The 22335-nt window shown below is 67.6% G+C and overlaps 2 protein-coding genes across 2 annotated transcripts; one reads left to right on the top strand and one right to left on the bottom strand.

Annotated features, from left to right (window-relative positions):
• Window positions 1-501: 501 nt before the first annotated feature.
• On the top strand, window positions 502-11248 carry NGDN (neuroguidin). The gene is made up of 11 exons (XM_030542864.1): window positions 502-804; window positions 5478-5537; window positions 5623-5694; window positions 5925-6062; window positions 6937-7021; window positions 7105-7157; window positions 7365-7479; window positions 8389-8557; window positions 9878-10034; window positions 10112-10169; window positions 11138-11248. The coding sequence occupies exons 1-11, from the start codon at window positions 772-774 to the stop codon at window positions 11152-11154; spliced, it is 957 nt and encodes a 318-aa protein (XP_030398724.1). The 5' UTR covers window positions 502-771; the 3' UTR covers window positions 11155-11248.
• A 1210-nt stretch (window positions 11249-12458) lies between these two features.
• THTPA (thiamine triphosphatase) lies at window positions 12459-16199 on the bottom strand. The gene is made up of 3 exons (XM_030542866.1): window positions 16062-16199; window positions 13553-14126; window positions 12459-13472 (listed from the first exon to the last, which is right to left on the bottom strand). Exons 2-3 carry the CDS (start codon window positions 14115-14117, stop codon window positions 13315-13317), a joined length of 723 nt encoding a protein of 240 aa, XP_030398726.1. The 5' UTR covers window positions 14118-14126; window positions 16062-16199; the 3' UTR covers window positions 12459-13314.
• Window positions 16200-22335: the final 6136 nt, after the last annotated feature.

Genomic DNA, 22335 nt, shown 5'->3' with positions numbered 1-22335 from the left:
GGGACTGGGATGTGCTGGGCTGGGGGAGCCCAGGCCTGAGGCCGGAGGGTTTCCTGTGCTGAGTTCAACCCTCAATAAACCCTCCTGGGTTACGCTGGCGGAGAGTCACTCCGGGCTGGAGACCAGGGGGCATCAACCCCTTTGGGGGGTGGGGGCCTGGGGGCCCCCAAAGCGAGGGGACTCCCTGAGGGGCCCGCGGCACAGACAGACGTGCTGAGGCTCAGAGAGGTGCGGCTCCAGGAGGTGGAGGGGCCTGATCCCCCGGGAGAGAGTGGCCCCCCCGAGAGGGGCTGTCACACTGAAAGGGGCACCCCCCCCGGACCGCACAGGGCCAGGAGTGGGCACGATATCACGGGGCTGGGAGCCAGGACTCCTGGGTTCTCGGGGGGGGGGGGCTGGGAGCCAGGACTCCTGGGTTCTCGGGGCGGGGGGGGGGGGGCTGGGAGCCAGGACTCGGGGGGGGTGGGCGGGACTCCTGGGTTCTCGGGGGGGGGGAGGAGCCCGGAAGTTGATTGGCTTAAATTGTGAGGGCTGAGGCGGACACGGGGCTATGATTGGTGGATTCCCCTCCACACCGGAGGCAGGGGTAAACTCAACAGATGCCACGCCGCTATTGGCCGAATCCGCGATAACAGGGCGGAAATGATGCTCTGATTGGCTCATCAGCCGTCAGGAGGCGGGACCCCGGACGCCGATTGGCCGAGGCGGGCACCGAGGCGGAAGTGGCCAGAGTGCCCGGCGCCGCGTGTCTCAGTGTGCGGGGAGGCCGGGATGGAGGCGTCGGAGGCGGGGCCCCGGCTGCCGGTGAGGGGGGAGCCGGGTGCGGGGCACACGGGGAGGGGGAGAGGCTGGGGAGGGGGGTCCGGGTGTGGAGCACACGGGGAGGGGGAGAGGCTGGGGAAGGGGGTCCGGGTGTGGGGCACACGAGGGGGGGAGATGCTGGGGAAGAGGGTCCGGGTGCGGGGCACACGGGGAGGGGGGGAGAGGCTGGGGAAGGGGGTCTAGGTGTGGGGCACACGAGGGGGGGAGATGCTGGGGAAGGGGGTCCCGGTGTGGGGCACACGGGGAGGGGGGGAAGAGGCTGGGGAAGGGGGTCCGGGTGTGGGGCACACGGGGAGGGGGGGGAGAGGCTGGGGAAGGGGGTTTGGGTGTGGGGCACACGGGGAAGGGTAAGAGGCTGGGGAAGGGGGTTCGGGTGTGGGGCACATGGGGAGGGGGGAGAGGCTGGGGAGGGGGGTCCGGGTGCGGGGCACACGGGGAGGGGGGAGAGGCTGGGGAGGGGGGTCCGGGTGCGGAGCACATGGGGAGGGGGGAGAGGCTGGGGAAGGGGGTCCGGGTGTGGGGCACACGGGGGGGAGAGGCTGGGGAGGGGGGTCTGGGTGTGGGGCACACGGGGAAGGGGAAGAGGCTGGGGAAGGGGGTCTGGGAGTGGGGCACACGGGGAAGGGGAAGAGGCTGGGGAAGGGGGTCTGGGTGTGGAGCACACGGGGAGGGGGAAGAGGCTGGGGAAGGGGGTCTGGGTGTGGAGCACACGGGGAGGGGGAGAGGCTGGGGAAGGGGGTCTGGGTGTGGGGCACACGAGGGGGGGAGATGCTGGGGAAGGGGGTCCGGGTGTGGGGCACATGAGGGGGGGAGATGCTGGGGAAGGGGGTCCGGGTGCGGGGCACACGGGGAGGGGGGGAGATGCTGGGGAAGGGGGTCCGGGTGCGGGGCACACGGGGAGGGGGGGAGAGGCTGGGGAGGGGGGTCCGGGTGTGGAGCACACGGGGAGGGGGAGAGGCTGGGGAAGGGGGTCCGGGTGTGGGGCACACGAGGGGGGGAGATGCTGGGGAAGAGGGTCCGGGTGCGGGGCACACGGGGAGGGGGGGAGAGGCTGGGGAAGGGGGTCTAGGTGTGGGGCACACGAGGGGGGGAGATGCTGGGGAAGGGGGTCCCGGTGTGGGGCACACGGGGAGGGGGGGAAGAGGCTGGGGAAGGGGGTCCGGGTGTGGGGCACACGGGGAGGGGGGGGAGAGGCTGGGGAAGGGGGTTTGGGTGTGGGGCACACGGGGAAGGGTAAGAGGCTGGGGAAGGGGGTTCGGGTGTGGGGCACATGGGGAGGAGGGAGAGGCTGGGGAGGGGGGTCCGGGTGCGGGGCACACGGGGAGGGGGGAGAGGCTGGGGAGGGGGGTCCGGGTGCGGAGCACACGGGGAGGGGGGAGAGGCTGGGGAAGGGGGTCCGGGTGTGGGGCACACGGGGGGGAGAGGCTGGGGAGGGGGGTCTGGGTGTGGGGCACACGGGGAAGGGGAAGAGGCTGGGGAAGGGGGTCTGGGAGTGGGGCACACGGGGAAGGGGAAGAGGCTGGGGAAGGGGGTCTGGGTGTGGAGCACACGGGGAGGGGGGGGAAGAGGCTGGGGAAGGGGGTCTGGGTGTGGAGCACACGGGGAGGGGGGGGAAGAGGCTGGGGAAGGGGGTCTGGGTGTGGAGCACACGGGGAGGGGGGAAGAGGCTGGGGAAGGGGGTCTAGGTGTGGGGCACACGAGGGGGGGACATGCTGGGGAAGGGGGTCCGGGTGTGGGGCACACGGGGAAGGGTAAGAGGCTGGGGAAGGGGGTTCGGGTGTGGGGCACACGGGGAGGGGGGAGAGGCTGGGGAGGGGGGTCCGGGTGCGGGGCCGACGGGGAGGGGGGTCCGGGTGCGGAGCACACGGGGAGGGGGGAGAGGCTGGGGAAGGGGGTCCGGGTGTGGGGCACACGGGGAGGGGGGGGAGAGGCTGGGGAAGGGGGTTTGGGTGTGGAGCACACGGGGAGGGGGGGGGAAGAGGCTGGGGAAGGGGGTCCGGGTGTGGAGCACACGGGGAGGGGGGGAGAGGCTGGGGAAGGGGGTCCGGGTGTGGGGCACACGGAGAGGGGGGGAAGAGGCTGGGGAAGGGGGTCCGGGTGTGGGGCACACGAGGGGGAGAGCCTGGGGAGGGGGGTCCGGGTGTGGGGCACACGGGGAAGGGGAAGAGGCTGGGGAAGGGGGTTCGGGTGTGGAGCACACGGGGAGGGGGAGAGGCTGGGGAGGGGGGTCCGGGTGTGGGGCACACGGGGAGGGGGAGAGGCTGGGGAGGGGGGTCTGGGTGTGGGGCAGACGGGGAAGGGGAAGAGGCTGGGGAAGGGGGTTTGGGTGTGGAGCACACGGGGAGGGGGGGGAAGAGGCTGGGGAGGGGGGTCTGGGTGTGGGGCACACGGGGAAGGGGAAGAGGCTGGGGAAGGGGGTTTGGGTGTGGAGCACACGGGGAGGGGGGGGGAAGAGGCTGGGGAAGGGGGTCCGGGTGTGGAGCACACGGGGAGGGGGGGAGAGGCTGGGGAAGGGGGTCCGGGTGTGGGGCACACGGAGAGGGGGGGAAGAGGCTGGGGAAGGGGGTCCGGGTGTGGGGCACACGAGGGGGAGAGCCTGGGGAGGGGGGTCCGGGTGTGGGGCACACGGGGAAGGGGAAGAGGCTGGGGAAGGGGGTTCGGGTGTGGAGCACATGGGGAGGGGGAGAGGCTGGGGAGGGGGGTCCGGGTGTGGGGCACACGGGGAGGGGGAGAGGCTGGGGAGGGGGGTCCGGGTGTGGGGCACACGGGGAAGGGGGAGAGGCTGGGGAGGGGGGTCTGGGTGTGGGGCACACGGGGAAGGGGAAGAGGCTGGGGAAGGGGATCTGGGTGTGGAGCACACGGGGGGGAGAGGCTGGGGAGGGGGGTCCGGGTGTGGGGCACACGGGGAAGGGGAAGAGGCTGGGGAAGGGGGTTCGGGTGTGGAGCACACAGGGAGGGGGAGAGGCTGGGGAAGGGGGTCCGGGTGTGGGGCACACGGGGAGGGGGGAGAGGCTTGGGAAGGGGGTCCGGGTGTGGGGCACACGGGGAGGTTGGAGAGGCTGGGGAGGGGGTCCGGGTGCGGGGCACACGGGGAGGTTGGAGAGGCTGGGGAGGGGGTCCGGGTGCGGGGCACACGGGGAGGGGGGGGAAGAGGCTGGGGAAGGGGGTCTGGGTGTGGGGCACACGGGGAGGGGGGGAGAGGCTGGGGAAGGGGGTCCGGGTGCGGGGCACACGGGGGGGAGAGGCTGGGGAGGGGGGTCCGGGTGTGGGGCACATGGGGAAGGGGAAGAGGCTGGGGAAGGGGGTCCGGGTGTGGGGCACATGGGGGGGAGAGGCTGGGGAGGGGGGTCCGGGTGTGGGGCACACGGGGGGGAGGGGGGTCCGGGTGTGGGGCACACGGGGAAGGGGAAGAGGCTGGGGAAGGGGGTTCGGGTGTGGAGCACACGGGGAGGGGGAGAGGCTGGGGAAGGGGGTCTGGGTGTGGGGCACACGGGGGGGAGAGGCTGGGGAGGGGGGTCCGGGTGTGGGGCACACAGGGAAGGGGAAGAGGCTGGGGAAGGGGGTCTGGGTGCGGAGCACACGGGGAGGGGGGGGGAAGAGGCTGGGGAAGGGGTCCGGGTGTGGGGCACACGGGGAGGGGGGGAAGAGGCTGGGGAAGGGGGTTCGGGTACGGAGCACACGGGGAGGGGGGGGAAGAGGCTGGGGAAGGGGTCCGGGTGTGGGGCACACGGGGAGGGGGGGAGAGGCTGGGGAGGGGGGTCCGGGTGTGGGGCACACGGGGAGGGGGGGAGAGGCTGGGGAAGGGGGTCCGGGTGTGGGGCACACGGGGAGGGGGAGAGGCTGGGGAAGGGGGTCCGGGTGTGGGGCACACGGGGAGGGGGGGAAGAGGCTGGGGAAGGGGGTCTGGGTGCGGGGCACACGGGGAGGGGGGGAAGAGGCTGGGGAAGGGGGTCCGGGTGTGGGGCACACGGGGAGGGGGGAGAGGCTGGGGAAGGGGGTCCGGGTGCGGGGCACACGGGGAGGGGGGAGAGGGTGGGGAAGGGGGTCTGGGTGTGGGGCACACGGGGAGGGGGGGAGAGGCTGGGGAAGGGGGTCTGGGTGTGGGGCACACGGGGGGGGAGAGGCTGGGGAAGGGGGTTCGGGTGTGGAGCACACAGGGAGGGGGAGAGGCTGGGGAAGGGGGTCTGGGTGTGGGGCACACGGGGAGGGGGAGAGGCTGGGGAGGGTGTCGGGTGTGGGCACCCAGGGAGGGGGGAGAGGCTGGGGACGGGGGTCTGGGTGTGGGGCACACGGGGGGGAGAGGCTGGGGAAGGGGGTCCGGGTGTGGAGCACACGGGGAGGGGGAGAGGCTGGGGAGGGGGGTCCGGGTGTGGGGCACACGGGGAGGGGGAGAGGCTGGGGAAGGGGGTCTGGGTGTGGGGCACACGGGGAGGGGAAGAGGCTGGGGAAGGGGGTCTGGGTGTGGGGCACACGGGGAGGGGGAAGAGGCTGGGGAAGGGGGTTCGGGTGTGGAGCACACGGGGAGGGGGGAGAGGCTGGGGAAGGGGGTCTGGGTGTGGGGCACACGAGGGGGGGAGATGCTGGGGGTGCACGTGGGAGGGGGCCTGGCAGGGGGAGAAGTGGGGGTGGCTGTTTAAAGTCTCCGCACCCTGCAGGAGCAGCTGATATCTGACCTGCCCCCCACGCTGGCCCTGCTGGGATCACTCCAGGAGCAGGTGAGAGAGACCCCGAGCCCCCCATCCTAGATCGTGGCCGCCCCCCAGGAAAAAGGCCCCCATTCACCCCCTCTTCCCCCCCCAGGTTGTCGGGGTCACAGCCCATGTCCAGGGGCTGCTGCAGAGGGTCCGGGCTGGCGCCTTCCGCACAGAGAAGGTGAGAGCGTGGGGGGGGGGGGGGGCGGCTGCATCTTCTCCCCTAGATGCCCCCAGGTGTCCCCCCATCCTGCCCCCATCTCTCCTCTCCCCTACCCCAGGTGTGCCCCCCCATCTTGCCCCTCTCCCTCTCCCAGGCGTCCCCCCGTCCCTCTCCCAGGCGTCCCCATCCCCCCCATCCCTCTCCTGGGGGTCCCCATCCTGCCCCCTTGACGCCTCTCCCCTCCGCAGGGGCTGAGTTTCCTGGAGCTGAAGGCCCAGCTGCTGCTCTTCTATCTGCAGGACCTGGCCCAGCTGGTGCTGGAGAAGAGCTTGGGCCGGTCCCTGGCGGCCCAGCCGGCCGTCCTGCGCCTGGTGGAGCTGCGCACGGTGGGCGACTGCTGGAGGGCTCTTGGGGTATCTCCAGGAGGGGGGTGGGGTCCAGTGGTTAGAGTGGGGGGGGTCTGGGAGCCAGGACTCCTGGGTTCTATCCTGGCTGGGAGGGGAGGGGGGCTAGTGGTTAGAGCAGAGGGGTCTGGGAGCCAGGACTCCTGGGTTCTATGCTGGCTGGGAGGGGAGGGGGGCTAGTGGTTAGAGCAGAGGGGTCTGGGAGCCAGGACTCCTGGGTTCTATCCTGGCTGGGAGGGGAGGGGGGCTAGTGGTTAGAGCAGAGGGGTCTGGGAGCCAGGACTCCTGGGTTCTATCCTGGCTGGGAGGGGAGGGGGGCTAGTGGTTAGAGCAGAGGGGTCTGGGAGCCAGGACTCCTGGGTTCTATCCTGGCTGGGAGGGGAGGGGGGCTAGTGGTTAGAGCAGAGGGGTCTGGGAACCAGGACTCCTGGGTTCTATCTTGGCTGGGAGGGGAGGGGGGCTAGTGGTTAGAGCAGAGGGGTCTGGGAGCCAGGACTCCTGGGTTCTATCTTGGCTGGGAGGGGAGGGGGGCTAGTGGTTAGAGCAGAGGGGTCTGGGAGCCAGGACTCCTGGGTTCTATCCTGGCTGGGAGGGGAGGGGGGCTAGTGGTTAGAGCAGAGGGGTCTGGGAGCCAGGACTCCTGGGTTCTATCTTGGCTGGGAGGGGAGGGGGGCTAGTGGTTAGAGCAGAGGGGTCTGGGAGCCAGGACTCCTGGGTTCTATCCTGGCTGGGAGGGGAGGGGGGCTAGTGGTTAGAGCAGAGGGGGTCTGAGAGCCTGAACTCCTGGGTGTGGTGGGTTCTTGGGGGGCAGGGTCTCCCCATGTCTGATCCCTCCACCACACTCCTCCTCCCCCAGGTGTTGGAGAAGATGCGCCCCATTGAGCACAAACTCCGGTACCAGATTGACAAGCTGGTGAAGGTGGCTGTGACGGGCGCCGTGGGTGAGTTGGGGGCACCGAGGGGGGTGGGCGGGCGTGACTGGCCCCCCTGCTGACCATGCCCCCCCGGGGCGCTCTCGTTGCAGGAGACGACAATCCGCTGAGATTCAAACCAGATCCCAGGAACATGATGAGCAAGGTGAGCGGGAGGGGCAGGACTCCTGGGTTCCATCCCCAGCTCTGGGACAGGAGTGGGGTCTAGTGGTTAGAGCGGGGAGGGGCTGGAGCCAGGACTCCTGGGTTCTGTCCTGACTCTGGAAGGAGAAATGGGGTTCCCCACATACCCCTGGGCTCGGCCTGCGTTGGGGGGCAGCCCTTGATTGACAGGCTGTTTTCTCTCCGGCAGGTGAGCGACGAGGAGGAGGCGGACGCCACTGAGGGCAAAGCTGCCGGGAAGAAGCCCCTGGGCAAAGGAGGGGACCGGAAATACGTCCCACCCCGGCTGGTCCCGGTGCATTATGGTATGTGCTGGGAGCCCGGCCCCCTGGGTTCTAGCCCAGTTTTAGAAAGACAGCGGGGTTTGTACAATCAGCCCCCGCACCCCACCCCAGAGGTGGCTGCATCTCAGTGCCGGGTGAGGGGTCCCCCCATACCCAGCCCCCGCGTCCCACCCCAGAGGTGGCCGCATCTCAGCACCGGGTGGGGGGTCCCCCCATACCCAGCCCCCGCACCCCACCCCAGAGGTGGCTGCATCTCAGTGCCGGGTGAGGGGTCCCCCCATACCCAGCCCCCACGTTCCACCCCAGAGGTGGCCGCATCTCAGCGCCGGGTATGGGGTCCCCCCATACCCAGCCCCCGCACCCCACCCCAGAGGTGGCCGCATCTCAGCGCCGGGTGGGGGGTCCCCCCATACCCAGCCCCCGCGGCCCACCCCAGAGGTGGCCGCATCTCAGCGCCGGGTGGGGGGTCCCCATACCCAGCCCCCGCGCCCCACCCCAGAGGTGGCCGCATCTCAGCGCCGGGTGGGGGGTCCCCCATACCCAGCTCCCGCGGCCCACCCCAGAGGTGGCCGTGTCTCAGCGCCGGGTGGGGGGTCCCCCTATACCCAGCCCCCGCGTCCCACCCCAGAGGTGGCCGTGTCTCAGCGCCGGGTGGGGGGTCCCCTTATACCCAGCCCCCACGCCCCACCCCAGAGTGGCCGCGTCTCAGCGCCGGGTGGGGGGTCCCCCTATACCCAGCCCCCGCGTCCCACCCCAGAGGTGGCCGCGTCTCAGCGCCGGGTGAGGGGTCCCCCTATATCCAGCCCCCGCGCCCCACCCCAGAGGTGGCCGCATCTCAGCACCGGGTGAGGGGTCCCCCTATACCCAGCCCCCGCGTCCCACCCCAGAGGTGGCCACATCTCTGTCTGTCTCCCTTCCTCCCCGTCTTAGATGAGACAGCGGCCGAGCGGGAGAAGAAGGCCCTGGAGCGGGCGAAGAAGCGAGCGCTGAGCAGCTCCGTCATTTGGGAGCTGAAAGAACAGTTCTCGGAGGCGCCGGAGGAAATCCGAGAGGGGCGCTACCTGCACGCGACCCGGCAGAGCCAGGAGGATGAGCACAGGCGAGTGCGGGCTAGTGGTTAGAGCAGGGGGGGCTGGGAGCCAGGACTCCTGGGGTCTGTCCCTGGCTCTAGGAGGGGAGTGGGGTCTAGTGGTTAGAGCAGGGGGGGCTGGAAGCCAGGACTCCTGGGGTCTGTCCCTGGCTCTAGAAGGGGAGTGGTGTCTAGTGGTTAGAGCGGGGGGGGGGGGGGCGGGGAGCCAGGACTCCTGGGGTCTGTCCCTGGCTCTAGGAGGGGAGTGCGGGCTAGTGGTTAGAGCAAGGGGGGGCTGGGAGCCAGGACTCCTGGGGTCTGTCCCTGGCTCTAGGAGGGGAGTGGGGTCTAGTGGTTAGAGCGGGGGGGCTGGGAGCCAGGACTCCTGGGGTCTGTCCCTGGCTCTAGGAGGGGAGTGGGGTCTAGCGGTTAGAGCGGGGTGGCAGGACTCCTGGGGTATGTCCCTGGCTTTGGGTGTCCCGGAGTCCCCGGGGGATGCTCAGGAGCTGCTCCCCACACAGCCAGCCGGGACTCGGGGGATTCTCCTCTAGGAGCAGCCTGGCTCCCAGGCTTCCCCCTTCCTGGGCCTGACCCCAGACCATCCATCGTCCCCGTCCCCCTGGGTGCGTCCTGCAGCGAGTCCCCCCGGGGGTCTTGGGGAGCCCGAGGTCCCTGCCCCCCGACGCCGCAGCCAGCGGCAGGAACCCAGTGTAGGACAGAGCTTGTAGGTACCGACACTGGACCCCTAAGTCAGGTCCATCTTGGGGCCGGGGAGCCCAGAGCCAGGGCTCTGCCTCCCCCTGCGCCCCAAGCCAGCCCAGCCGAGACTGACTTGCTTCCAGCTGCCTGGCCCCGGCCCTGCCCGTTGCTCCTCCTCCAGCCTTTGTCTCCCTTCGGGGGCAAGAGTCACCTGGTCGCACCCCCCTCCTGGGTCTCAGGTGACGAAGGGGCGGCCATAGAATCCCTGCAGGCAGCTGGAGCAGCCCAGCAAAAGTCACACACCCCTATTCCCACCGCCTAGACATTAGTGCAATGCACAGGGAAACTGAGGCACACAGCATTCATGCAGAACAGTAAGGCTCACACATCACAGGGTCTAGTGGTTAGGGAATGGGGGCTGGGAGCCAGGACTCCTGGATTCTATCCTGGTTTTGGGGGTGGGGGCAGAGGGGAGTGGGGGCTAGTGGTTAGGGTGGGGCTGGGAGCCAGGACTCCTAGGTTGTCCTGCTGGGGGGGCAGAGGGGAGTGGGGGTGAGTGGTTAGAGCCAGGGGTCTGGGAGCCAGGACTCCTAGTTCTCTCCTGGCTCGGGGAGTAGAGGCTAGTGGTTAGAGCGGGCCCTGTCATTGCAGGAAGCGCTATGAGGAGGACATGCTGGTAAGGCTGAACATGAGTCGGCGAGAAAAGGCCCGGCAGCGCCACGTGGCCATGCTGGGGGCCCAGCTCCACTCCGTGACCCACTTTGGCGACATCAGTGCCCTGAGCGGGGCAGCGCCCCCCACTGGAGAGGTGAGGCAGCGCGGAGCGAGGGGGGGCGGGAGCTGGGGCTGAGCCTCCCCTGCTAATCCTCGTCATTCCCCTGCCAGGCTCTGAGCCCCCAGCGCAAGAGGAGGAAGATGAGCGCAAAGAAGGGAAGGAAGAAGGGTGAGTGGAAGGGGAGCCCCTCCAGGGGCGGGGTGGGGGGGAGTCCTACAGGTGAACAGCCTGAGGGGAGGCCCGTCACCCAGCTCCTGGCTCTGGGAGGGGAGTGGGCTGTACGGGTTAGGGCTGCGGGGACGGAGGATGCTGGGGTTCTCTCCCAGCTCCAGGAGGGGAGTGGGCTGTACGGGTTAGGGCTGGGGGGACGGAGGAAGCCAGGGTTCTCTCCCAGCTCCAGGAGGGGAGTGGGGTCTGGTGGTTAGAGCAGAGGGGGCAGGATGCTGGGGTTCACTCCTATCTCCAGGAGGGGAGTGGGGTCTGGTGGTTAGAGCAGAGGGGGCAGGACGCCAGGGTTCTCTCCCAGCTCCGGGAGGGGAGTGGGGTCTACTGGTTAGAGCTGGGGGGGGCAGGATGCTGGGGTTCTCTCCCAGCTCCGGGAGGGGAGTGGGGTCTACTGGTTAGAGCTGGGGGGGGCAGGATGCTGGGGTTCGCTCCCAGCTCCGGGAGTGGAGTGGAGTCTAGTGGTTAGAGCAGAGGGGGCAGGACGCTGGGGTTCGTTCCCAGCTCTGGGAGGGGAGTGGGGTCTGGTGGTTAGAGCAGAGGGGGCAGGACGCCAGGGTTCTCTCCCAGCTCCGGGAGGGGAGTGGGGTCTACTGGTTAGAGCTGGGGGGGGCAGAATGCTGGGGTTCGTTCCCAGCTCTGGGAGGGGAGTGGGGTCTACTGGTTAGAGCTGGGGGGGGCAGAATGCTGGGGTTCGTTCCCAGCCGAGGGGAGTGGAGTCTAGTGGTTAGAGCAGAGGGGCAGGATGCCAGGGTTCTCTCCCAGCTCCGGGAGGGGAGTCGGGTCTAGTGGTTAGAGCTGGGGGGGCAGGATGCTGGGGTTCGTTCCCAGCTCTGGGAGGGGAGCGGGGGCTGGGATCCGTCACTCGGCCGCTCGCTCTCCTGCTGCGCTCCCTTATTGGCTTTCCTTTCCAGGTTTCCGGAGGCGATAACGGTGCAACGTTGCCCCCCATGGAGTGACCCCCACCCCCCCAGCAACTCTCCCATGTGGACAGTATGAGACAATAAAATCAGCCCCTGAACATCTCTTGGTCCAAGTGTCCACTAGGGGGCGCCGCGCCCTGGGGCCCGCCGCCCAGCTGGTCACTAGGGGGCTGTTACGGCCTGTCAGATAGCAGCCCTGTGCGGTCCGGGGGGGGTGCCCCTTTCAGTGTGACAGCCCCTCTCGGGGGGGCCACTCTCTCCCGGGAGGTCAGGCCCCTCCACCTCCTGGAGCCGCACCTCTCTGAGCCTTAGCACGTCTGTCTGTGCCGCAGGCCCCTCAGGGAGTCCCCTCGCTTTGGGGGCCCCCAGGCCTCCACCCCCCAAAGGGGTTGATGCCCCCTGGTCTCCAGCCCGGAGTGACTCTCCGCCAGCGTAACACAGGAGGGTTTATTGAGGGTTGAACTCAGCACAGGAAACTCTCCCGCCTCAGGCCTGGGCTCCCCCAGCCCAGCACATCCCAGTCCCCCTGCAGCCAGGGGGGCTCCGCCTGCTCCCCCTCTCCAGCCCCGAGCCCCCCTGCTTCCCACCCCACTTCACCACAGGGGCCCCCTGCCCGGCCTGTCACCAGGGGGCGCTGCGGCCTGGGGCCCCCTGCCCAGCCAGTCACCAGGGGGCGCCGCACCTGGGCCCCCTGCCCGGCCGGTCACTAGGGGGCACCGCGTTGCAGCACAACCTGCTCAGCTTCGGCCAAGGTTCCCTGTCCTATCCCATTGGTCAGCTGGGGGGCAACCAGAGCCCAGCATGATCCTTAACCCTGCCCCATAGCCCCCAGCTCTTTGCCAGCCCAAACTCCCCTCCTCCCCAGGTGTGGGCTGCCTCATCCTAGCATAACTGGGTTGAATTTATTTGGGATGGGGTGGGGGGCAGCTGTCCACATCCTCCCCACAGGGGGTCGCACAGCTGCAGCCTTCCTCTGTTTCCACCCTTGGGCAGGGGCCAAGCCAGGCCCCTGTCAGCATGTGACTGAGGCCACGTCTACACTACAGCATAAAATTGAAATTATTAAAACCAGTTTTATAAAATCAAATTTACACGTCCACACTAGGGCACATTAATTCGGTGGTGTGCACCCATGGTCCTAGGCTACCATCGATTTCCAGAGCGGTGCACTCTGGGTAGCTCAGTAAAAGAATGAGACCAATAACTTCGATTTCCGTCCACACTAACCTGAAATCGATATAGTAATATCGATTTTAGGGTTACTCCTCTCCTTGGGGAGGAGTACAGAAATGGATTTTAAGAGCCCTTAAAATCGATTTAAAGTGCCTTGTAGTGTGGACGGGTACAGCGTTAAATCGATTTAACGCTGTAGTGTGGACCAGGCCTATGGGTCACACTGCAGGGAGCCGCTCGGCCGTGGGCCAGCCCCATAGGGCCCTGCTGTTACAGGCGTGTTCTTTCACCTTGGGAGCCTTACATGGGCTGCAGCTGGGGGGCGCTGTTCTGGGCTGCAGAGGGTCCAGTCCAGGCCCAGGCCCAATCCCCCCGGCACCAGGGGGCGCTGTGCTGGGCTGCAGAGGGGCCAGTCTAGGCCGAATCCCCCCGGCACTAGGGGGCGCTGTGCTGCAGAGGGGCCCGTCCAGGCCCAATCCCCCTGGCACTAGGGGGCGCTGTGCTGCAGAAGGGGCCGGTCCATGCCCAATCCCTCCGCCCCGGCACTAGGGGGCGCTGCGCTGTGCTGCAGAGGGGCCGGTCCAGGCCCAATCCCCCTGGCACTAGGGGGCGCTGTGCTGCAGAAGGGGCCGGTCCATGCCCAATCCCTCCCCCCCGGTGCTAGCGGGCACTGTGCTGCAGAGGGGGCCCATCTATGCCCAATCTCTCCCCCGCCAGCACTAGGGGGCACTGTGCTGCAGAGGGGGCCCATCTATGCCCAATCTCTCCCCTCCGGTGCTAGCGGGCACTGTGCTGCAGAGGGGGCCCATCTATGCCCAATCTCTCCCCCGCCAGCACTAGGGGGCACTGTGCTGCAGAGGGGGCCCATCTATGCCCAATCTCTCCCCCCTGGTGCTAGCGGGCACTGTGCTGCAGAGGGGGCCCATCTATGCCCAATCCTCCCCTGCACTAGGATGCCCCATTTCGCCCTCCGGCCCCCCTGCCAGTTCCATCACTTAGGAGGGGCCCCGTTTCGCCGTGTCGTCGCCGTGGGGGGGCGGCTCTGGGTCCCCGGCCAGCACCCCCGCCCGGAGCAGCGCCTCGTAGTGCCGGGGGCGATGCCGCTGGAGGTAGACGCTCATCTTGCCGGGCACACGGGTGGCACCGTCCCGCCCTGGGAGGGGAGAGAAGCCCTGATCAGCGGGGGCGTCCCTGCTCCCCCACCCCCGTACCGGTGCCCGCGGCGCTGCTCACCCAGTGCCCGCCGGAGCTGCAGCACCTCCTCCAGCGCCGCCGGCACCTCCTCCTGGGCCCCCACCAGGGCCTCCACCTCAGCCACGGCGTAGCCGAAATCCGCCTGGTCCAGGTCCACCCGCAGGCCCCCCAGCCGGTAGCTGCGGCGCCGCGTCCCGAAGCTGGCGAACTCCTGCAGGTCCAGGCCAGCCACGGCCCCGGGCACCTGGTCCCAGGCGGGCGCGGGGGCCACGCCCAGCACCCCACACAGCCGGCCCACGATGGCGCGGGGGCTCGTCAGCTCCTGGTAGGTGGTGGCCACGGCGGGAGGCTCCTGGGCTGCGGCCTCTGGGACGCCGCCGGTGCCCCCCGCGGGCGGCTCTGGGGGGCACTTGAGCTCCCAGCCGGCCCCCTGGCGGAGCCGCAGCCAGTGGTCGGCCCGCGTCAGGCGCAGGTCGGGGGTGTCATAGTAGAGGTCACGGAAGGACGAGCTCCCGGCGAGGGCTGCCCCCAGCGCCACCAGCCTGGCCTCCGTGTCCGGCCCAGCCGTGAACTTCGCCTCCACCTCGATGCTGCCCCACGGCATGGCGCCCCTCTGGGGGCAGGAGAGGGGCAGTGAGCCACAGAGCGCCCCCCTGGTCACAGCCCCACGGCGCCCCCTGCTCCTGGCCCCACATGACAGCCCCCACCCAGCCCTATGGTGCCCCAGCCCAGCCCCCTGCCCCACCACACCCTCCACCCAGCCCCACGGTGCCCCAGCCCAGCCCCCTGCCCCACCACACCCTCCACCCAGCCCCACAGTGCACTAGTCCAGCTCCCTGCCCCACCACACCCTCCACCCAGCCCCACAGTGCCCCAGCCCAGCCCCCTGCCCCACGACAGCCCCCACCCAGCCCCACAGTCCACCAGTCCAGCTCCCTGCCCCACCACACCCTCCACCCAGCCCCACGACAGCCCCCACCCAGCCCCACAGTGCACCAGCCCAACTCCCTGCCCCACCACACCCTCCACCCAGCCCCACGACAGCCCCCATCCAGCCCCACAGTGCACCAGTCCAGCTCCCTGCCCCACCACACCCTCCACCCAGCCCTACGGTGCCCCAGCCCAGCCACCTGCCCCACAACAGCCCCCACCCAGCCCCACGGTGCCCCAGCCCAGCCCCCTGCCCCATGACAGCCCCCACCCAGCCCCACGGTGCACCAGCCCAACTCCCTGCCCCACCACACCCTCCACCCAGCCCCACGGTACCCCAGCCAAGCCCCCTGCCCCACGACAGCCCCCACCCAGCCCCACGGTGCCCCAGCCCAACTCCCTGCCCCACCACACCCTCCATCCAGCCCCACGGTGCCCCAGCCCAGCTCCCTGCCCCACGGAACCCTCCACCCAGCCCTGCAGTGCCCAAGCCCAGCTCCCTGCCCCATGGCACCCTCCACCAGCCCCACAGCACCCCAGCGCAGCTCCCTGCCCACGTGACAGCCCCCACCCAGCCCCACGGCACCCCAGCGCAGCTCCCTGCCCCATGGCACCCTCCACCCAGCCCCACAGCACCCCAGCGCAGCTCCCTGCCCACGTGACAGTCCCCACCCAGCCCCACGGCACCCTCCACCAGCCCCACAGCACCCCAGCGCAGCTCCCTGCCCACGTGACAGCCCCCACCCATCCCCACGGCACCCCAGTGCAGCTCCCTGCCCCATGGCACCCTCCACCAGCCCCACAGCACCCCAGCCCAGCTCCCTGCCCACGTGACAGCCCTCACCCAGCCCCACGGCACCCAGCGCAGCTCCCTGCCCCATGGCACCCTCCACCTGCCCCACAGCACCCCAGCCCAGCTCCCTGCTCATGTGACAGCCCCCACCCAGCCCCACGGTGCCCCAGCGCAGCTCCCTGCCCCATGGCACCCTCCACCAGCCCCACAGCACCCCAGCGCAGCTCCCTGCCCCATGGTACCCTCCACCAGCCCCACGGCGCCCCAGCCCAGCTCCCTGCCCACGTGACAGCCCCCACCCAGCCCCACGGTGCCCCAGCGCAGCTCCCTGCCCCATGGCACCCTCCACCAGCCCCACAGCACCCCAGCGCAGCTCCCTGCCCACGTGACAGCCCCCACCCAGCCCCACGGTGCCCCAGCCCAGCTTCCTGCCCCATGGCACCCTCCACCAGCCCCACAGCACCCTAGCGCAGCTCCCTGCCCACGTGACAGCCCTCACCCAGCCCCACAGCACCCCAGCCCAGCTCCCTGCCCCATGGCACCCTCCACCAGCCCCACAGCACCCCAGCCCAGCTCCCTGCCCACGTGACAGCCCTCACCCAGCCCCACGGCACCCAGCGCAGCTCCCTGCCCCATGGCACCCTCCACCTGCCCCACAGCACCCCAGCCCAGCTCCCTGCTCACGTGACAGCCCCCACCCAGCCCCACGGTGCCCCAGCCCAGCTCCCTGCCCCATGGCACCCTCCACCAGCCCCACAGCCCAGCTCCCTGCCCACGTGACAGCCCCCACCCAGCCCCACTCCCTGTCCCGGGGCCAGCACCGACCTCGCCCGGCCCAGCTCCCCGCCGGTCCCAGCTGCCGGCACGGCCAGGGGGCGGGAGTTTTCTCTTTGGAGAATGAATTTGCTTCGTCACACGAGACTGGTGGGGAGCGAGGCATGCTGGGAGCTGTGGTTCTGTGGGGAGCGGGGCATGCTGGGAGCTGTGGTTCCAGGAGATCAGGGCGTTCAGGGAACTGTAGTGCCAAAGGGAGCAGGGCATTCTGGGAGCTGTGGTTCCAGGGGTGGGGGCATGCTTGGAGCTATAGTGCCAATGGGGGCAGGGCATTCTGGGAGTTGTAGTACCAGAGGAAGCAGGGCATTCTGGGAGCTGTAGTTCTAGACTACTAAGGGATTGGGAAAACCGGTGTCTATCTCTATCTCACTCCCCCTCCCCGGCAACTGCGTCTGTCTCGCTTCTTTGCTCCCAGTTGCTATGGTGACCGGAAAGCTGCAATTAGGAGCAGCAGGATGGGGGGTCCTTAATGAGGAGATGGGGTTAACCCCTTGTGGACCAGGATGCAGGGACTCCTGGGTTCTCTCCCTGGCTCTGGGATGAGAGTGGGGGCTAGTGGTTAGAGCAAGGGGGCTGGGAGCCAGGACTCCTGGGTTCTCTCCCTGGCTCTGGGAGGGGAGTGGTGCCTGGTGGTTAGAGCAAGGGGCTGGGAGCCAGGACTTCTGGGTTCTCTCCCTGGCTCTGGGAGGGGAGTGGTGCCTGGTGGTTAGAGCAAGGGGCTGGGAGCCAGGACTTCTGGGTTCTCTCCCTGGCTCTGGGAGGGGAGTGGTGCCTGGTGGTTAGAGCAAGGGGGCTGGGAGCCAGGACTCCTGGGTTCTCTCCCTGGCTCTGGGAGGGGAGTGGTGCCTGGTGGTTAGAGCAAGGGGCTGGGAGCCAGGACTCTTGGGTTCTCTCCCTGGCTCTGGGATGAAAGTGGGGTCTAGTGGTTAGTGTGGGGGGAGGGGGCTGGGAGCCAGGACTCTTGGGTTCTCTCCCTGGCTCTGGGATGGGAGTGGGGGCCAGTGGTCAGAGCAGAGGGGGCAGGGACTCTTTGGCAGGCACACAGCTGATTATTGCTGTTCTCTCTCCGTTTGCAGCGCCACTGGCCGCGCAGAGGCAGCCGTGGGGAGATGCAGGGTGAAGAAGGCAGAGGGGGGTGATTATCAGGGAAAGGCTGTGGGGCGGAGGGGAGATGGGGAGGTTGTAGGTGGCGTGAGTGAAGGGTTCTGGGATCAGGGGATGAGATGTGGGGGAGATTTAGGGGGAAGGGATGTGGGTCTAGGGTGTATGGAAGGTGGGGTAGGGGAGGTTCGCGGCTACGGGTGTGGGGGCAGGGGAATGGGTGGGGTTAGCAGGGGCTGGAGGATTTGGGTTGCAGAAGGGCTGGAGGATCAGGGTGGGGTGAGGTGAGGGAGAGGGGATAGGGAGGGGGCTGGAGGGTTGGGGGAGGGGGCACAGACACCCCTGCCACACTCTCTCCATCCCCCCAGCTGTCACCCCAAGGCAGGCTGAAGTTCAAGGGTGCCCTGTCCGGATAGGCCTACTGGCCCCAAGCTCCCTGCCCTGCCACAGGCTGGGCCGGGAATGGAGTGAACCCCTGAGCCGCCCCGTGCCTCAGTTTCCCCAAGTGTAACGTGGAGAATAGCCCTGCCCTCCCTCGGAAGAGGGTCGGGAGGGGAAAGCTTGTGGGGGGCTGGGGCACTGTGGGAATGGGTTGGGGGGTCTGGCTGGCTCAGAGGGCGGGGCACGGGGTCTTTTGGCTCTAGGGGGCGCTGCGTCCAGCCCCAGGGGGGACTTGCTGGCTGAGGTGGAGACACGGGCCTTTCCCCTCTAGGGGCCGCTGTGGGGCACTGGGGGGGGCAGTGCACCTGCTGGGGGGGGTGAGACACTCCCGGCCCATCCCGCCGCTCCCCCCTCCACACACTCTTGTCCTTCCCCGGGGTGCAGAGGCGGGGGGGAAGACCCTGCGGGGGGGGGAGAGACTACATTTCCCATCATGCTCAGCTGCACCTGCTCCCTGCCGCCCCCCCGCCGAGGTGCTGGAGGGCGGGGGGGGAGGGAAATTGATTATTCCATTGTGTGGCGCGGCTGCCGGCAGCTCCGGAGCGAGGGAGCGGAGCGCGGCGGGCGCGGAGCAGTGTAAATCAATGGGAAAGCCCCGGCGGCGCCCCGATCGATCCGCGGGCCGGGCCTGAGCCAGGGGGAGGCGCTGGAGGAGGGGAGCGGCCGGAGCCCAGCTCCCCCCACCCCCACCCCCGGCGGAGCCCCCTCTTCCCGCGAGCAGAGTAAGTGGGATCGATTTCCCATCGCTTCACTCCGGCTGGCAGCGTGTGAACAGAGAGGGGGGAAGGAGACAGCCAGGGCTGGGGTGGGGGAGGAGACCCGGGAGGAAGGAGAGGGGGAATGGGCTGGGGAGATTGGAGGGGAGGGGAGGGGAAGGAAACAGAGAGAGATGAGGAGGAGAGGAAGGAAAGAGGGGGAATGGGACGGGGGAAGGGGAGGAGAGCGATGAAGGGGGGATGGACGAAGAGGAGGAGAGAGGACTGAGACAGGAAGATGGAGGGGTGGGGGGTGAAAGGAGGGATGGAGGGGTGGATGGAAGGAGCAATGGAGGAGTGGGGGATGGAGGGGTGGATGGAAGGAGCAATGGATATGGCATGGATGGAAGGAAGGGATGTGGAGATGGAGGGGTGTGGAGATGGAAGGAGGGGTGGGGGGTGGAAGGAGGGATGGAGGGGTGGAGGGTGGCAGGAGGGATGGAGGGGTGGATGGAAGGTGCAATGGAGGAGTGGGGGATGGAGGGATGGATGGAAGGAGCAATGGATATGGCATGGATGGAAGGAGGGGATGTGGAGATGGAGGGGTGTGGAGATGGAAGGAGGGGTGGGGGGTGGAAGGAGGGATGGAGGGGTGGATGGAAGGTGCAATGGAGGAGTGGGGGATGGAGGCATGGATGGAAGGAGGGGATGTGGAGATGGAGGGGTGTGGAGATGGAAGGAGGGGTGGGGGGTGGAAGGAGGGATGGAGGGGTGGATGGAAGGAGCAATGGAGGAGTGGGGGATGGAGGGATGGATGGAAGGAGCAATGGATATGGCATGGATGGATGGAGGGGTGTGGAGATGGAAGGAGGGGTGGGAGGTGGAAGGAGGGATGGAGGGGTGGATGGAAGGAGCAATGGAGGAGTGGGGGATGGAGGGATGGATGGAAGGAGCAATGGATATGGCATGGATGGAAGGAGGGGATGTGGAGATGGAGGGGTGTGGAGATGGAAGGAGGGGTGGGGGGTGGAAGGAGGGGTGGGGGGTGGCAGGATGGATGAAGGGGTGGATGGGGGACGGGTGGATGGAAGGAGGGATGGAGGGGTGTGGAGATGGAGGGGTGGCAGGATGGATGAAGGAGGGGGTTGAGGGAGGGGCAGATGGGGCATGGAAGGATGGATGGGAGAAGAAATGGGAGAAGTTATGGGGGGGCTGAGGGCCAGGCCCAGATGGGGGTGTTGTCTGCTGGGGGGTCCCCGTGCTGAGTCCCCCTCCTGCAGCAGGGCCCCCTTGTTTGGCTCCAGACACCCACTCCTGCCAGAGGTGGGGGATGGGGGTGGGTAGCGAGGTGGGGGGGGATGGGGCAGAGGAGGTAGAGGGTGGGGAAGGGAAGTGGGGGTGGGGAAAGGAGAAATGGGGTTGCAAGAACCCCTTCCTCCATGCCCCTCCCCAAGCCCTCCATGGGTGGGGGGAGCAATGTGGGGGGAAAAGCTGCCCCCCCAAACACACTGCCCCAGGGAGTTTCCCCCTCCTCTCTCTCCTTCCCTCCATCTGGGCTGGGGAACAGGGGGCAGAGATGGAGGGAGCCGCGCTGGCGGAGGGATGGAGGGAAGGAAGGAGCCAGGCCGGCGGAGGGATGGAGATATGGAGGGGAAGGAAGGAGCTGGGTCGGTGGAGGGAAGGAAGGAGCCACGCCGGCGGAAATGTGGAGGGGAAGGAAGGAGCCGCGCCGGCGGAGGGGTGGAGGGAAGGAAGGAGCCGCGCCGGTGGAGGGATGGAGGGAAGGAAGGATCCACGCCGGTGGAGGGATGGAGGGAAGGAAGGAGCTGGGCAGGCTGAGGGATGGAGGGAAGGAAGGAGCCGTGCCAGCAGAGGGGTGGAGGGAAGGAAGGAGCAGGGCCGATGGAGGGAAGGAAGGATCTGCACTGGCGGAGGGGTGGAGGGAAGGAAGGATCTGGGCCGGCGGAGGGATGGAGGGAAGGAAGGATCTGCACCGGCGGAGGGGTGGAGGGATGGAGGGAAGGAAGGAGCCGGGCCGCTGGAGGGATGGAGGGAAGGAAGGAGCCGCACCGGCGGAGGGGTGGAGGGATGGAAGGAGCCGGGCCGGCAGAGGGGTGGAAGGATGGAGGGAAGGAAGGAGCCGGGCCAGTGAAGGGATGGAGGGAAGGAAGGATCTGCACCGGCGGAGGGGTGGAGGGATGGAGGGAAGGAAGGAGCCGGGCCGCTGGAGGGATGGAGGGAAGGAAGGAGCCGCACCGGCGGAGGGGTGGAGGGATGGAGGGAAGGAAGGAGCCGGGCCGGTGGAGGGATGGAGGGAAGGAAGGAGCCGGGCCGGCAGAGGGGTGGAGGGATGGAGGGAAGGAAGGAGCCGCACCAGCGGAGGGGTGGAGGGATGGAGGGAAGGAAGGAGCCGGGCCGCTGGAGAGATGGAGGGAAGGAAGGAGCCGGGCCGGCGGAGGGGTGGAGGGATGGAGGGAAGGAAGGAGCCGGGCCGGCAGAGGGGTGGAGGGATGGAGGGAAGGAAGGAGCCGGGCCAGTGGAGGGATGGAGGGAAGGAAGGAGCTGCACCAGCGGAGGGGTGGAGGGATGGAGGGAAGGAAGGAGCCGGGCCGGTGGAGGGATGGAGGGAAGGAAGGAGCCGGGCCGGCGGAGGGGTGGAAGTCGGAGTGTATCAAGGAAGCTCATATATCCGTGCGGGCGACAGCTCCGTGCCCTGGCTGGCTCAGCCCATCGATTTTACAATCCTTCTTCCTCCGTCACCTGCTTCTTCGCTCCCTCACTCCCCCCTTTCCCCACAGCGCGGGAGGGGGGCTGGGAGCCAGGACTCCTGGGTTCCCTCCCTGGTTTATGGGACTCTCCCCTCTGGGCAGCGTGGGGTATTTGAATCACTTGTTCTCCTGGTTGCCGTGTTGCCGTTCTGTGCACATTGAGTTGTGTAGCAGCCCCAAGGGGCTCATGATGGGACACAGCAGAGGAGATGGCAACACAAACGCACCAAACACAAGCCAACAGCAGGACACAATGCATGCAAAGCACAACCAGGCATGGGTAACCAGCGCCCAACCGCACCGGAGAGAATCACAAAACAGGCCCACAACACAACTGCTAACCTCTTACCTCCAGGTCCCACACAACGCAGCGATAAAACACAACCAACCGACATGCCACACAAAAACACACCCTCGCAAAACACAACCTGCCAGAGGGGCGTTGCAGACAAACACACAACCAGGCCACACAACAGGCAAATGAAGCAACAAATGAAAACACCACATCTCCCAAAATGAAGCCAAACACAACATGACAAATGTAACACAGAATCATACAAGCCCCACCAAGGTTTCACAAAACACCCTGTCCAAATGATGACACAACCCCCCAGAAATCAAACACCAAAAAGCACAACCAAGTAACAACACACAAAATACAAATCATACAACCTCAGAGAACCCACAATACAACCAGAAACATACAAAACCCTCACAACACAAACCCACAAAACAACAATGCACAAAGCCCCAGACCCAACCCCACAAAAACTCCAGCGCCAAGACACAAAATACAAAACCCACAACACCCCCCACCAAAAACACAACCAACCAACACAAAATCCAACCATTAATGCACACTACAAAACACAAAGGACAATCAGCCAACAATAAGCAAAATCCACAAGAAACGCAGACCACAACCAACAACACACACAAACCCAACCTTCACCAAAAGTACACAACAGACACCCAGAAAACCAGTCACAACCAGCAAAGTAGAAACATCATCTAATACAACCCAACAAACCTATGACTTCGACACAACTCTAAAGACACCCACACACCCTAACTGCACACTACACCACAACAGAAACCCACAACACACAATCGGAGAACAAATATAACAACTCAAAACCCACCTGACACACTCTCCAAATGGAACCAACAGCACATAATACAACCCTCCTGCAACAACACAACCACCACCACCTACCCCTCCCATTCCTTGCCATAGTAACACAACCCATCCCACCAATG

This window comes from Gopherus evgoodei, unplaced genomic scaffold (assembly GCF_007399415.2).
Source record: "Gopherus evgoodei ecotype Sinaloan lineage unplaced genomic scaffold, rGopEvg1_v1.p scaffold_164_arrow_ctg1, whole genome shotgun sequence".
Taxonomy (NCBI): domain Eukaryota; kingdom Metazoa; phylum Chordata; order Testudines; family Testudinidae; genus Gopherus; species Gopherus evgoodei.
Note: the sequence above shows the minus strand (reverse complement) of the source record. Positions and strands in the feature narration are given on the sequence as shown.

Coding starts and splice junctions, on each gene's coding strand:
- NGDN (XM_030542864.1), top strand. CDS start 772: ATGGAGGCGTCGGAGGCGGGGCCCCGGCTGCCG. Junction 5,695..5,924: donor GCGCCTTCCGCACAGAGAAG/GTGAGAGCGTGG, acceptor TCCCCTCCGCAG/GGGCTGAGTTTCCTGGAGCT. Junction 8,558..9,877: donor AGCCAGGAGGATGAGCACAG/GCGAGTGCGGGC, acceptor CTGTCATTGCAG/GAAGCGCTATGAGGAGGACA.
- THTPA (XM_030542866.1), bottom strand. CDS start 14,117: ATGCCGTGGGGCAGCATCGAGGTGGAGGCGAAGTTCACGGCTGGGCCG. Junction 13,473..13,552: donor GCAGCTCCGGCGGGCACTGG/GTGAGCAGCGCC, acceptor CTCCCCTCCCAG/GGCGGGACGGTGCCACCCGT.